General features: G+C 41.2%; 1 protein-coding gene across 1 annotated transcript in view; it reads left to right on the forward strand.

Moving 5' to 3' along the window:
- Window positions 1-14,323, forward strand: part of SLC38A1 (solute carrier family 38 member 1) — a 62,271-nt gene that overhangs the window by 32,678 nt on the left and 15,270 nt on the right. The window contains exons 8-13 of the mRNA XM_083182646.1: window positions 2,017-2,099; window positions 5,343-5,401; window positions 5,507-5,629; window positions 6,300-6,379; window positions 9,358-9,458; window positions 10,063-10,181. Of these exons, the coding sequence (XP_083038772.1) occupies window positions 2,017-2,099; window positions 5,343-5,401; window positions 5,507-5,629; window positions 6,300-6,379; window positions 9,358-9,458; window positions 10,063-10,181 (565 nt within the window). The remainder of the gene's footprint in view (window positions 1-2,016; window positions 2,100-5,342; window positions 5,402-5,506; window positions 5,630-6,299; window positions 6,380-9,357; window positions 9,459-10,062; window positions 10,182-14,323) is intronic.

Raw genomic sequence — 14,323 nt, forward strand, 5'->3', positions numbered from 1 at the left:
GCAGCTCCCAATCAGTGCTTCCCCATTCATTTCTATACAGTGTGACTGAAGCATCACTCTTTGGTAAAATGTGCAATATTGTTACCATAAGCTACTATGGGCTAATACTGTTTGCAGATGCTCAATGCACCAGCAGAATGCTTCTCATTCCAGAGGTTGGTATGTCCAACTGCTTAGCAGTCCTTATATTGGGGTTGCATTTGTGGTTGAAAATGGAAGGACTGCAGCAGATATGCCAGACCCCTCCATGTTAAATCTGGAGGATCTTTAATATTTGCAGTACAAACACCCACCCAACCCCCCCCCCCCCCCCCACACACACACACACATGCTCCATTTTGCTTTGAGATGCTATATATTGTATGCTGCCAATGAAAAACATTTTTATATAGTTCTAGTGATAAAAATAAATGTTTTGTATAAATCCTGCTGATTTCTACAATATTTCGACATTTTCATTTACTTAAAATCCTATTTAACCCCTTCCCGACATATGACGTACATGTACGTCATATGACGGTTGCGGGGGAATCAAGCCAGCTCACGGAGTGAGCTGGCTTGAAAGAGAGCAGGTAATGGCTGTATATTACAGCCAGGTACCTGCTCTCACGGCCACGAGCGGCGAGTTCGCCGATCGTGGCCGTTTAACCCTTTAAGCACCGCGGGCAAAGCGCCCGCAGTGCTTAAATAGCTGATCGGAGGGGGGGGCGCCCCCCTCCGGCGCCGATCGGGGCCCCCCGCGGCAAGATCGGAGGGTGCCGATCGGTTGCCATGGCAGCCAGGGGTCTAATGTAGACCCCTGTGCTGGCCATGTCAGCATTCCTATTACATCCTGCCTGAGGCAGGATGTAATAGGAAGTGCTGAAAATCACTATGTTCAGCCATAGAGCTCTATGGCTGAACCTAGTACAGGCGATCGCGCCCCCTAGTGGTCAAGTACACTAGGGGGCCTTGTAGTAAAAGTAAAAAAAAAGTAAAAAAAAAATAAAAATATATTAAAAGTTCAAATCACCCCCCTTTCCCCATTTCACAAATAAAAATAGATAAAAAATAAAAAAAATAAACATATTTGGTATCGCCGCGTTCCTAAAAGTCCGATCTATTAAAATATAACATTAGTTATCCCGCACGGTTAAAGGCGTAAACGGAAAAAAATTCCCAACGCCAAAACTACGTTTTTTGGTCGCATCGCCTACCCAAAAAAATGTAAATAAAAGAGATCAGAAAGTCGCACATATCCCATAACGGTATTAATTAAAAAGTACACTTCAGCCCGCAAAAAATTAGCCCTCACCCAGGTCCGTAGGTGGAAAAATAAAAAAGTTATAAGCCGCAGAACATGGCGACGCGACGCAAATTAGAAAAACCGTAAAATTTTCTATTTTTTTTTTAGTGGTAAAACGTAACGAAAACTATATAAGTTTGGTATCACCGGAATCGTAACGACCCATAGAATAAAGATAACCCATCATTTTAAACGAACTATGAACTCCAAAAAAACTGTAACCAGCGCAAAATTGTGGAATTGCGTTTTTTTTCCTTTTTACCCCACATTGAATTATTTCCTGATTCCCCAGAATATTATACGGTATAGTAAATGGTACCATTAAAAAGTACAACTTGTCCCGCAAAAAAAAAGCCCTCATGTGTCTATATAGCCGGAAAATTAAAAAAGTTACGCTTATTTGAACGCGAGGAGGAAAAAAAAAAGAAAAGTTAACAAAAAACGCCCCGTCGGGAAAGGGTTAAAATGATATATTTTTTATTATGGAATGCTGAGAAATCTTTTCTTTTTTTTTTTGTGAGATCTGTTTTTTTTCTTTAATTAAGCGTTTTGGGCTACTGTGATACTGTGTGGTGCAGATGAGTCCACTTTCATCTTTCCAGTTATGCATACATACATAAATACTGTACATACACACATATACAGATAGCAAATGTAGCCCTAAATGAGTACAATATTGTGAAACATTGTAGCATCTTCAAGTGACCAGTGTTTTTTAATTTGCATTACAGACCATGGTATCTGGATGGTTGTTTTCTCCTGGTTTTCGTGACTGTTGGAATCATTCTTCCATTGTGTCTTCTCAAGAATTTAGGTATTTTATATATTTTTCACAAAAGAAATATCTGTTTGCATTTAGGTATCAATGAGTAGTCCAACCTAGTTCAACCTTCTCAAAACTCACCTACGTTAGAAGAGACTGTTGTATATAGAAAGCTGACATAAAAAGTGCACATTAATAACGTATTGGTCTATATACATATATATTCACCAATATATACAAAAACAAACCTTAAAGTAAAAGCGGATTAGTGTGTGTATATATATATATATATATATATATCCAAGTGGGGAAATAAGCACTCACAAAATTCCTTCAATAAATGCTGGGGTGTCCATGAACTCAGGTGTCACACTTTAGAAGTATTAGCCATATGTATCCAATAAGGTAGAGCGCACTCACCAGACTTTCTCCAGAAAACTTGTTTAAAATCACAAAACTTTATTGGTCCATTTTAAAAGTGGTCGAAGTTTCGGGTCCACAGCTGACCCTTTTTCAAGACACTGCAACCAGTTGTACCACCAAAACAGCATATATATATATACAAAAACAAACCTTAAAGTAAAAGCGGATTAGTGTGTGTATATATATATATATATATATATATATATATATATATATATATTTAATATACATATTAATATACAATAAAAGGGCAAAATAGTCCATTTTATGAAGGAATATTAGAAGTAAATAAGACAGTATATGTATGTGATATATTACCAGTTTTTTTAGGGAAAGAAATAGGGCTGCTGAATCGAGAAAAGAAAATTTGGTTTATTAAATCATTATACATTTATTTAAAAAGTGTTTAAAACATATAAAATATAAGACCTCACATACCAATGTGGGAGTGAGAAAAATGCTGAAAGGTGGTGCCTATTAATAAATCAGTGGCCACAGATAACTATATAGAGAAATATATGGATTCAATTATCTTAACACACAGTTCCAGCCTAATATTATTAAAAACTAATTGTAGATATGATAAAGAAGAAATAGGTAAATATATCAAATAAGAATACATCCTTCCTGCCCCAATAAATCGGTGTCCTCCCCGCCGCTATTCCGACATGGGAAATAGTGGCGGCTCCCTATTCAATGCTGTCATTAACGACAGCACTGATGCGGGATCAAGGCAGAGCGGGGCCGACTTGAGAAGCTGTCGGGCCCATTCTGCCAATAACGGCTGTGGATTGTCGTTATCCGGGCCGTAGATCAACAATCCGCGGCCGTTTTCGCGGCCATACCCCCTTTGCGCCCATCGGCAGGCGGGAAATTGCATCCCGTCTGTCGTTTTGCGGTCGATCTGACCGTAAACGGGCCAGGATCACGGCTGTCGGTGGGGATCGACAGCCGTGATCCCAGATTGCATAACCCCCTAAGAGAGGAAGCTGGCAAGATCACCCACAGACAATCACTGTCACTAATCAGTATTGCACAGCACTGCCGATTATTGCCACTCAAACCAGAGCAGGCAGGTTAATAAAAGCATGGCTCATGGACAAGGGAAGGAGTCTCAGGTAAGCTTTGTAGACTGGGTTGAACAATTTTCCTGAAATTATATCACGCGTTATGGATTGCCATGACGGATATATAGTCCATCAGTAAGAGCATGAAGAGCTAGGATATGATGGAGAAGGGTCACACCGGGCTGATATTAGCATCACATGGTTCACAGATACAAAGGAGCAGAACACCAATGATTTGTTTGGATGTTCCCAAGACTAAAAGGCGACAAAACATGATGCCCCACTCACCAGAATTTCCATTATATACACTATATGGACAAAAGTATTTAGCCACACCTGTTAATTATTGAATTCAGTTGTTCTAATCAGACCCATTGCCACATGTACTGTACATTAAAAAAAAAACTGTACAGCGGAGCTTAATGGAAAGGTTTCAATGGCTGGGCAGCTGCATGCAAGCCTCATCGCCAGGTTCAATGCCAAACATCAGATGGATTGGTGTAAAGCACACCGACACTGGACTGTGGAGCTGTGTAATGTGTTCTGTGAAGTGGGGGCTCATGCTTCTGCGTTTGGCAGTAAGATGGGAGAGTCTGGGTTTGACAGACCTCGGGAGAACGTTACCTACCTGAATGCATAATACCAATTGCGAAATTTGGTGGAGGAGAGATAATAGTATGGGGTTGTATTTCGGGATTGAAGGGCAAACATAATGCTTCAGCATACCAACAATGCAATGCTTTCGACTTTGTATCAACAATTTAATGGACCGTTTCTATTCCAACATGACTGTGCCCCAGTGCACACAGCAAAGTCTATAAAGACATGGTTTGATGAGATCAGTCTATAGGAACTTGACTGGCTTACACAGAGCCCCGACCTCAACTTCATCGAACACCTTTGGAATGAACTGAAAAAGATATTGTCTGGCAGGCCTTCTCGTCCAACATCAGTGCCTTACCTCATAAATGCGCCACCCCATCTTGTGGAAAACCTTCTAACAAGTGTGAAGCTGTTATATCTACAAAAGTGGGGACCAACTCAATGTTATAATCATTATAGTCCCTGTTGGTGTTATGGTCAGGTGTCGGAATAATTTTGCCCATATAGTGTATAAATGAGTTAACCAACTAAACTAATATCTCTAATTCAGTAGCTTTGTTCAGTGCCCCATTTTTTTCCATTTAGTTGTTTCTGTAGGTTTCCAGACCAATAAAGGGCAAAAACTTATAGCTACATTATGATATCATCACATTTATTGCTATTTTGATGTAATATTTATAGCACCAACTTTCTGTTTTAAATTATAAAAATAAAGTATAGATGACAACTCTTGCTGCAGGACATTATATTTGTAATTGGGTGTCCTAAAATGTATTGTATTCTTAATGATAAATCGGCAAGCTGCAGGGCTTAAAGTGGTCCTGGAGAGGTGGGGGAACTCATATCCACTTGAGTACCAAAAGGGGCAGACCGCAGGTAAAGGAGAATAATAGAGACACCAGGTCCAGAGGAGGTTAGTGCTTCCCAAGGAGGCACTAACAAGCTCCAGCTTGTTAGTACCATCTAATCATCTATTGATGTAGGTGGTGGATCATGTTATTCTGTGGTGGAGGGGGAACTAGCTCCACCTACAATTACTGGTGGTGGAACTTCACCCCAACCCACATACATACACACACACACACACATGCTGTAGCCCCTGGCCAGGTGTAATAATTGTATTACTCGTGGTAAGTTTTAATACGAAATTCTAGATTGTATTTATACACAATAACATGTGCAATGACTTTGATCCATACAGGGTATCTTGGCTACACCAGTGGATTCTCCCTGACTTGTATGTTTTTTTTCCTTGTTGTGGTAAGTCATACAAATTATATCGATTGAGCATGTCAACCAGCGATCAATGTGCATCTTTCATTCTTCTTTTCTGTTGTTTTCTTTATGGCTTATGTCACAATACAGGTTGTCTACAATAAATTTAAAATTGAATGCCCCTATGATGGTATCAATGGAAATTCAACTAGCTTGCTGAATGCAACAGCAGAGGAAATGTGCACACCAAAGTATTTTACATTTAATTCCAAGGTAATGCTATGTTTTCTCACTCTGTGATGATTGTTTATTAAAAATTATTAAAAATTATTAGAAATTATTATAGTTGTCATTTTCTAGCAATGCGAGAACTTATCGTTACTATAGTCTACATGCAGGCTGTGGACATTATGGTATTTACTGTCTGAGGGGTATATTAACTATGATGGGAGTTCTTTGAAGTTGAGATGTTGCTATGCGCAACCAATAAGAACCTACTTCTTATTTTTTAGCTCCATCTAGAAGATAATAGATAGAATCTGATTGGTTGCACATAGCAATATCCCATCTTCAATAGAACTCTCATCTTGGTACATGTACCTGAGTGTCAACATAATGACTACATCCCAAAAATGCCCTAATTATCACTAAAAACTGCACTTTTAGGAAGGAATGAGATCAGAAGATGGGATATTTACTGTATATTGATTGGTTACGTTTGATTTACATAAATGTCAACGGTCATTGAACAATAGTCGAATTGGTCATTGAAGTCTCCATTATGATATATTCAGCATAGTATACATGATAATGTATTAGACCGATTATCGTTATGAGGTTAAGGCATGTGTTTTATTGCAAATGCATTTACATTTGCAATAATGAATTGTACACAATGACTATCATTTAATTTAAATGTGTGTCTGTTTCTTCTCATCTACAGACGGCTTATGCACTGCCAACACTAGCATTTGCCTTTGTGTGTCACCCATCAGTCCTTCCCATATACAGCGAACTAAGAGAGTAAGAATACAACTCATATTTATGTATTAAAATGATGCCTCTAGTGTTCATTTCACGTTTAATATAAAAGTATCACCTAGGTTGCATAATGTTAGCCTATAAATAATGTAGCTAGTTGTAGAAAGATATTACTATGTCATGTCAACAAAATATTTGTTTCAATTATGGAATGGCAGTTGTAACATCTAGTTGTAATGTCAGTATAACAATAACATTTCCTCACAAAGCTATAACATGAGTGATTTAATCCTCACTTAGTAAATGTGGACCAGAGACATGCATATTGTCCCTTGTACATCCTTCAGGATCCTAAACAGCCAAAAGGACATAGAAGATTCTGTTTGCGTGTATCTGTGTGACGGTCCCTTATGTTTTGGGCGTGTAAGGCAATTTGATTTTTTATAGCATGGAATGTGTTAATACCTTCAGATCTTAAAACATTTTACAGAGTGTTGCTCTTTTGATCCAGCCAGTGGTTATCTTGTCGGGGTATGCTCCAAGCCCACATCCAGTGCTCCATATATACTGTATTGCATTGTCCCAATGTTTATGGAATATTTCTGGATGTTTAAGAACAGCCTTTGAGTAGTATGCCATTACAGTAAATGGTCATGGTATAGTGGGAATATGGTCACATGGGACAGTTAATGCATTGCCTGATTTGTCCCAACTGTCAAATACTGATTGACATGCTGTCTGCAGCGGATTGCATGGCCCTACGCTTATGCATGCAGTTAGTAGCATGAACCTTGGATTAAAAAAAAATATGTCTATGCATGTATCTATACTATTAAACATATAGTGAGCCTGGAACATACATTGAGTGATGTGCATGTCTGCCCACAGTTCCTTAAGTGAGAATTAAAACCTTGATTATGCTTGCAATTTGTAAGTATTGTCATTGTTATACCAGGAGCATGCTAATAACCTCTGCATTAAAAAAGGTTTTTAACTGACCATGAAAATTTATAATTCATGTTGTTGTTTTTTAACCATACTTGAGATGTAAAATATATTTTCAATAACTTCATATATAATGAACTTTTCTATTACTTTGGATAACTTGGGTTGGTAGGTACAGTTTAAAGCGCTTCACAAATATGATCTTACCAGTCTAAGCTATATGCAATAGAACTTACGTATCAATCTCTTAGCCGCTAAACCACTTTTTTTCCCCACAAAACTGTTCAGAAATTGTCATTTCTTTTTAGTACTTATTAATGATCAAGAAGTAGTTACAATAATATATTAACATATTTTATATCTATCTATCAAGGGTGTGTTTTTTCATCCCTTCTCTGTCCATAGACCCCATTATAAAATATCTGAAAATAACCCACCCCTCATTGGCAATAGATCAATGGTCTGAAATCTAATAATAGTACATACACACACACACACACCCTTAATAGCAAAAACACAGGGACAAAACATTTTCCTTTCTTAAAACCCCCATTTTCTTAAAAGCCCCTTTTCACTCCTGGTGATCTAGGAAGCCAGAGGAGAACTATAGACGGGACACAGTGGCCAGCGCGTTGCATGTGATGCAACCTTACCATACACCTTGCTTTGGTTGCATCACATGCCTCTAGGCAAGGCAAGTGATAACTAAATAAAAAAATGTGATAAAAATCAATAAAAACAGGTTAAAACCAGTAGAGAGCGGGGGTGGTGATGTATCAGATAGACAGGCTCAGGAGGTGGCGGGGGTACAGTGAAGAGCAGGGGGTGGATCAGGTAGGATTGGCTTCCCCATCACTGCTGGGCACAGTCATCCGGACACTCTGCAGCTGTGACTACCTTGAGTTATCACTGCTAATGTGCACTCGCAGTGGGGGCAATGATCCCTTTTATGACGATGAAGTTATTCTTACTGAACAATTGAAATAAATCTCAAACTACTGAAGCATTAGTGCAAGAAAGGCAACATAAATGTGCATGTCAACATGATGGTGTTCTATGGATCATTATGAACACAGTGTTTTTCTATCCACAAAATGTAGACTTGTGTAGAGATAACACTAGATAACAATAGATGTGAATGGTAAATACAGTCTCCCTTTTCATTTGCAGACAGTAAGCGTATATTTTATAAAACTGCACATGGAGTAACACAGTGAAATGTCAACTGAGAGAACTGTAAAATCTGGCAAGACATGTAAACTATTAGTAAGCTTCTTTTAAATCACATCAGATATAAGTATGATGTGTAAATACTGTAAATAGAAAGTTTTATAAATCTTGACCAACCGAGCAAACAATTTGGTAAGGATATACACCAGTGTGGTAACTAGAATGGCTTTGCAGCTGTGCAAAGAGGGGGAAATCTATTCACCATCAAATGGATCCCCCCCCCTTGTGTGCAGCACCGCATCAGTCACTACTTGGCACTGCGGTGACCATGGGGAGATCAGGCCATTGCAGCACCGATCACCACAATCTCCCCACGGCCATGCACATGCGTGGTTCTCGGATAATCGCCAATGCTGCGAATTCGTAGCCCTGTGATCAGGGCTGATTTGGCCCTTAGTTCCTACACGAATAATCACTGCATCTCACATCCATGGGATGTGGGCAGAGATCAAGCTATGAAGCCATATACTGCAAAGCAGATATACAGTAATCCATTCCAACTGCCAACTTTGCCCATAGGCCCTCTAGTACCTCATCAGTGTTTTGGCAGCTTTAGTAAATAAAACAAAAAATATTAATATTGAAAAAAATCTTGTTCTTTTGTTGTCTTTTTCCTGGTTTTCTTACATAGGCTAAATAATTGGTTAATGTTAGACATGCCTTTAGTAAACATAACATTCTCATAAGTTGACACTACAAATATTATTTGTCATGAATATCTTTAAAAGAAAACTTTTACTAATTCTGTTGGGGTTTTTTTGTATTGTCATAAGTAATAACATAAAAACTGCTAGATTTGCATAAAATATTGGGATGAAGTAATTCATTTAGATTTTATGTTCTAGTCGCTCACAGAAGAAAATGCAGCTGGTTTCACAAATTTCGTTCTTTGCAATGTTCCTTATGTACCTTCTGACGGCTGTTTTTGGCTACCTGACATTTTATGGTAAGTTTTAATGAAATGTACGAATGAGAACGTACATTTGAGCTCACTGGGGTAAATTTACTAGGATGGGATGTTGCCCATAGCAACTATTATCTTCTAGAAGGTGCTAAATAAATAAGTAGAATCAGGACATGCATTATACTGCAGTGAGGAGGGAAGTTGAAATCAAACTGTTCATAAACTTTCAGCTGCTTTGTTATTCTTATGGGATGCAGTTAAAATCCCAGAGGATGCCAGCTGACAGAATCCAGGCTCCAGAATCCCAACTGCCGGCATCCTGATTGTAAGCATGCAGGGTCTTACAGGGTTAGGCCAAAGAGTAGGGGTTGGGGAGCTTGGTTTCTTCATATGGGGGACTTTGGTTTAGGGGGTGTGGTGGGGTTTAGGTTAAGCTGCAGTGGGGGTTCGTTAGGGTAAGTCACTGAAAAGGGGGGGTTTATTCACTAATGGGGTTTGACCACTATACATTATAGAAATAGAATCAATTTCTTTACATCTATATATGGTTTGTTATGTCTTATACATACATACATTTTCTTTATTTTAATCTTGACTCAGATAACCTTGCTTTTTTTTTTCTTCATATGTCATTTCTTTCCTACAGATAAAGTGCAATCTGAGCTTCTCAGTACATACACCGATAAAGCTGATGTTCTCATCTTGACTGTACGTCTGGCTGTTATAATTGCAGTTATACTCACTGTACCTGTGCTGTTTTTCACTGTAAGTAAAAGTAATAGCTGCATTCTTTATATGTGTAAATAATTGAAAACCGGGTTTAAGACCTCAATGGCACAGGTGCTTCTTTAATTAGTGTAATTGCTTCTAAAATGTTACCACATTTCAAAATCCATCTCAACATACAAAAAAAATGAAGTGAAACACATAAATCAGGGTGCAAACAGGCCTAAAAATGAAAGTGAAATATAGAAATAAAGTCAATAAAATAATGCTGGAGTGTCCATGTTGAGATGGCTCGGATCATATGGAAAAATAATTTATTCTCCTTTAATGAGTTGAAGGTATCATTTTTTAATAGTGAAGATGCAAGGGAAATTTAAATCCAGCTTACCTCACTCACCTTGCAGGGTGGGTGGGATAAACCTATAAAGGTTTCCTTAAATAATATCTGTAGATGGGGTAACGGAACCAGTAATGGATTCTTTTTCAAACCAGAAGTAATTTCTCAGGTGTTCTTCTTGATGTGGAAGCTTATGGGTGGATAGCCGGACCCAGTTTGCATAAATGGGAAAAGAAACAGAAAACAATTACTGTATGTGTAGGACTGTTTATTTTAAAAGGTGTAGTGCAGAAGAATTAGGGTTGGGGATTATGGCCGTAGCATAACTCACAATAGACAGTGCAGGAGGGTGTATATCAAGGTGTCCATAGGCTCACATGACAGGCATCCTCCTTTAAGCAAACACCACATCTTTAAATGTGTAGTTAATACTATTGCATAACAATTAGACTATTATATATTACATAGACAGGGCCGCCACTAGGAATCTTGGGGCCTGGGACCTTCAGTCCTGGCCCCCACACTGCTCAGTGCAGCCTGCTGAGCTGCACTGTATTTACCCCCCCCCCCCCCACACACACACACTGCACAGTGCAGCCTGCAGAGCGCCACTCCTGCAGGATGCTCCGGCTCTTTTCCTTAAAGCAGTAACTAGTCTCTTCCCTGTCCCAGATAAACCTGGGCAGGGGGAACTTTCTGCGCACCCGGTACTTTCCTAGGCTTGACGCTCTGCAGGCTGCACTGGGTATTGTGCGTGCCTGGCTGGGGGGCGCCGGGTGGGGGAGTTGGTGTGCAGGGGTGTGGTGGGTGTCACCGTGCCACTGTCGCTGTGGGCAGCTGCCCGGGCCCCTCCAGAGGCTGGGGCCCGGGACAGCTGTACCCACAGCACCCCCCTGTCTGCGGCCCTGTACATAAATTAAACTATTATGATAATAATTATATTAATAAAGAACAGAAGTACAGAAATAAGTTTTTATTTTGCAGAGTGGGATTGTTTACATACAATAAAGAGATGGGGGTGGCATACTTACGTATGACATTCCCGACCTTCCGAGAGAGAGCACATTCTTTTTCTTCATACAGATTCTTCATCTGTAGGGACATAGAAGTCTGGTCTCATACATATACAGGGATGCATTTTTGCATTTAAGGTTAAAAGTTTCCAGGTGATATATCAATGTAATAAGAATTTCCAAACAGATAAATGCGTCACATAAAACAAACTTCGATAAATACATTTAGGAAATAAGTGAGGGCAAACCAAGTAGTACTTTAATAAGACCAAATAGAAAAGTTTAAATTGATAGTTGTTTCATAGTAGGTATAGTTTGGGTACTTTTCCATCCACCATGCACATTTCCTGGAGCATGCACCATCCCACAAACACATTAAAAATTGAACATTAATGCAAGGGGGTTGGACTATAATATTTCTCTTTCAATGGTCCTGGTGACACAGCTCAACACTGGGATGTAGGAGGGTCCGAAGGAGCCAGGCACCTATCCTAAAGTTTTAGAGGGTAGGCTCCTCCCCTACTGCATCCCTGGACTCTTCAGTTCGTGTTAGGTGCCCACTGGAGTGGGTGCTATTCTAAAGGGCTGCAGGAGCAGCCGAAGAATTAGAGTAGTTAGGGGATTTTTATTGTTTTATTAACTTTTACCCTAGCTAGGTAGGCACAGTGTGAGGATTCTCATAGTGATTCCTCACACTGCTAGCGCAGCAGGAGCTGACAGAAGCGCGTCCTGTCAGCTCACTGTGCACAGGGGAGACACTGTCTGGTCTCCCTGTGCAGCGCTTATAGCCTTTTCTAAAAGGCTGCCTGGGCTCCGGAGTACCCTGAAACCGGCTCCACATTTAGGTGGGGATCATGGGGGACAGGCGCTCCGTGATGGCGGCGGCCATTTTATGCGGAGCTTACACGCTGAGCTCCTAGATGAGAGGACAGCAGCGTTGTGACAGGCATGTTCCAAGTGATCCCCAGTTGAGGGGGAGACACTGGAACTAGGAAATCCTACCTGAGGAGCGGCTGGCTGGGGGTGGTTGGCGCCAAAAGGTCACGGACCCCGCAGCAGCAGGGACCTGTGGTCTCTTCCTTCACTCTGACTTTGGCGCCTTTCAGAACGCTTGCAGCGGAGCTGAGCTGGCTTACTGATCCTGGCAGAGTGACTTGGATTTCCTGGGCATCGCTTCCCCGCAGTTGAAACCAACAGACAGATAAGTGATTGGGTGCATTGCCTCTGTATAAACGCTTGTACATTGTTTGCACTGTGTATACTGATAGATATACATTTATCACTTGCATCATGTCTGAGCATCAGGCTGTGGTTTTGGGGGAGGGAGCCCTTAGTGCACTGAGCGCGTGCAATGTTTGCACACAAAAGTTTGTCCCTGAGCAGATGGCCAAGGGGGGCTTATGTATTACTTGCGCTGATGTGAGACCCATGGGCAGTGAACCCCATAGGGCAGAGCAGATGGAACCTGCGTGGGCCAGGGCCCTAGGCAGGTCAGTTAACGCTTTGGTGCAGCTTTTGGACAGGCAGAGTGATGGGCTGGTAGAATCACAGAGACCTATGCCATCATCTCAGCAGTCGTCTGGCTCCTTGCCTCTTACCCAGGCAGATCCTGCGCTGATTCAGGTGATGCAGGATACTGCTAAAGGGATCAACAGGTTCAGTGAAATGCTGGACAAAATGGATGATGTGGCAGGGACCCCTAGAAGGTCTTATGCTTTAACTACTGTGGTAGATGAGGAGGAAGGAGAGTATACTGACATCCCCTGGGATCAGGGTGATGATGTGGAAGAGAACTCTGCTGCTGGTATAGAGGATCTCATTGTAGCTGTGAAGCAGGCTTTAAAGCTGTCTGTGGAGGATAAGACTCCTGTTAAAGGTGTTTTTAAGCGACAGCGGAAGGAGGCTGTTACTTTTCCTTCAGATGAGGGGTTACAGGAATTGTTAGAAGGGGCTTGGAAAACTCCTGATAAGAGGCTACAGATGCCTAAGCGATTCCTTAGTCTGTACCCCATGCCAGAGTCTCATGCGGAGCTCTGGGAAAAGGTCCCAGTTGTGGACGCTTCAGTGGCACGTTTGTCCAAGGCTACTGTATTACCAGTACAGGGCGGTGCAGCTTTCAAAGATTCTGTGGATAAAAAGCTGGAGGGTAACCTCAAGGCTATATTTGAAGGGGTGGGGTTTACCTTACGGCCCCTTATTGCTTCAGCCTGGGTCTCTAAGGCCATGATAGAGTGGGCTGGTGAATTATGCACCATGCTGCAGGCTGACCCTGGTGCGTTACTGCTTGCAGAAAAGATTAAGGCAGCTGCGGAATATGCAGAGGAGGAAGCTATTAAAATGGCAACCAGAGTGTCCACAGTCTCCATTAATGCCAGGAGAGTGCTTTGGCTTAAAGCCTGGGAAGCAGACAATGAGTCCAAGAAGGCTCTGGAAACATTAGCCTTCAAAGGAAAGGTGCTTTTTGGTACCGAATTAGAGGAGATTATAAAGCAGGCCACGGGCGGCAAAAGTACATTCCTGCGGCCTCCTCAGCAAAGCAGACGTCCAGATTTTCTGCTTTTAAGCCGTCCTTTCGGCCCTCCCCTAGAGGTGGTGCGTCCTTTCGAGGACAGTCTTTCAGGGGAAGGTTTCAGTCCTCTAGAGGCAAGACACAAAAGTCAAAATTTGGCTCTTTTCACAAGAAGCCTGCCACAAAGGGAGAGGATAAACCCTCTGCATGACTGTCAGGGGCTTCGCCCGACAGTGACAAAAGTGGGGGGGCGTCTCACACTCTTCAGGGACGCTTGGGCTTCTCTAGGCCAGGATGCCTGGGTGTTAGATATTATAACACA

The sequence above is a fragment of the Crinia signifera genome, chromosome 4 (assembly GCF_055691185.1).
Source record: "Crinia signifera chromosome 4, ASM5569118v1, whole genome shotgun sequence".
In the NCBI taxonomy this organism is placed as follows: Eukaryota; Metazoa; Chordata; class Amphibia; order Anura; family Myobatrachidae; genus Crinia; species Crinia signifera.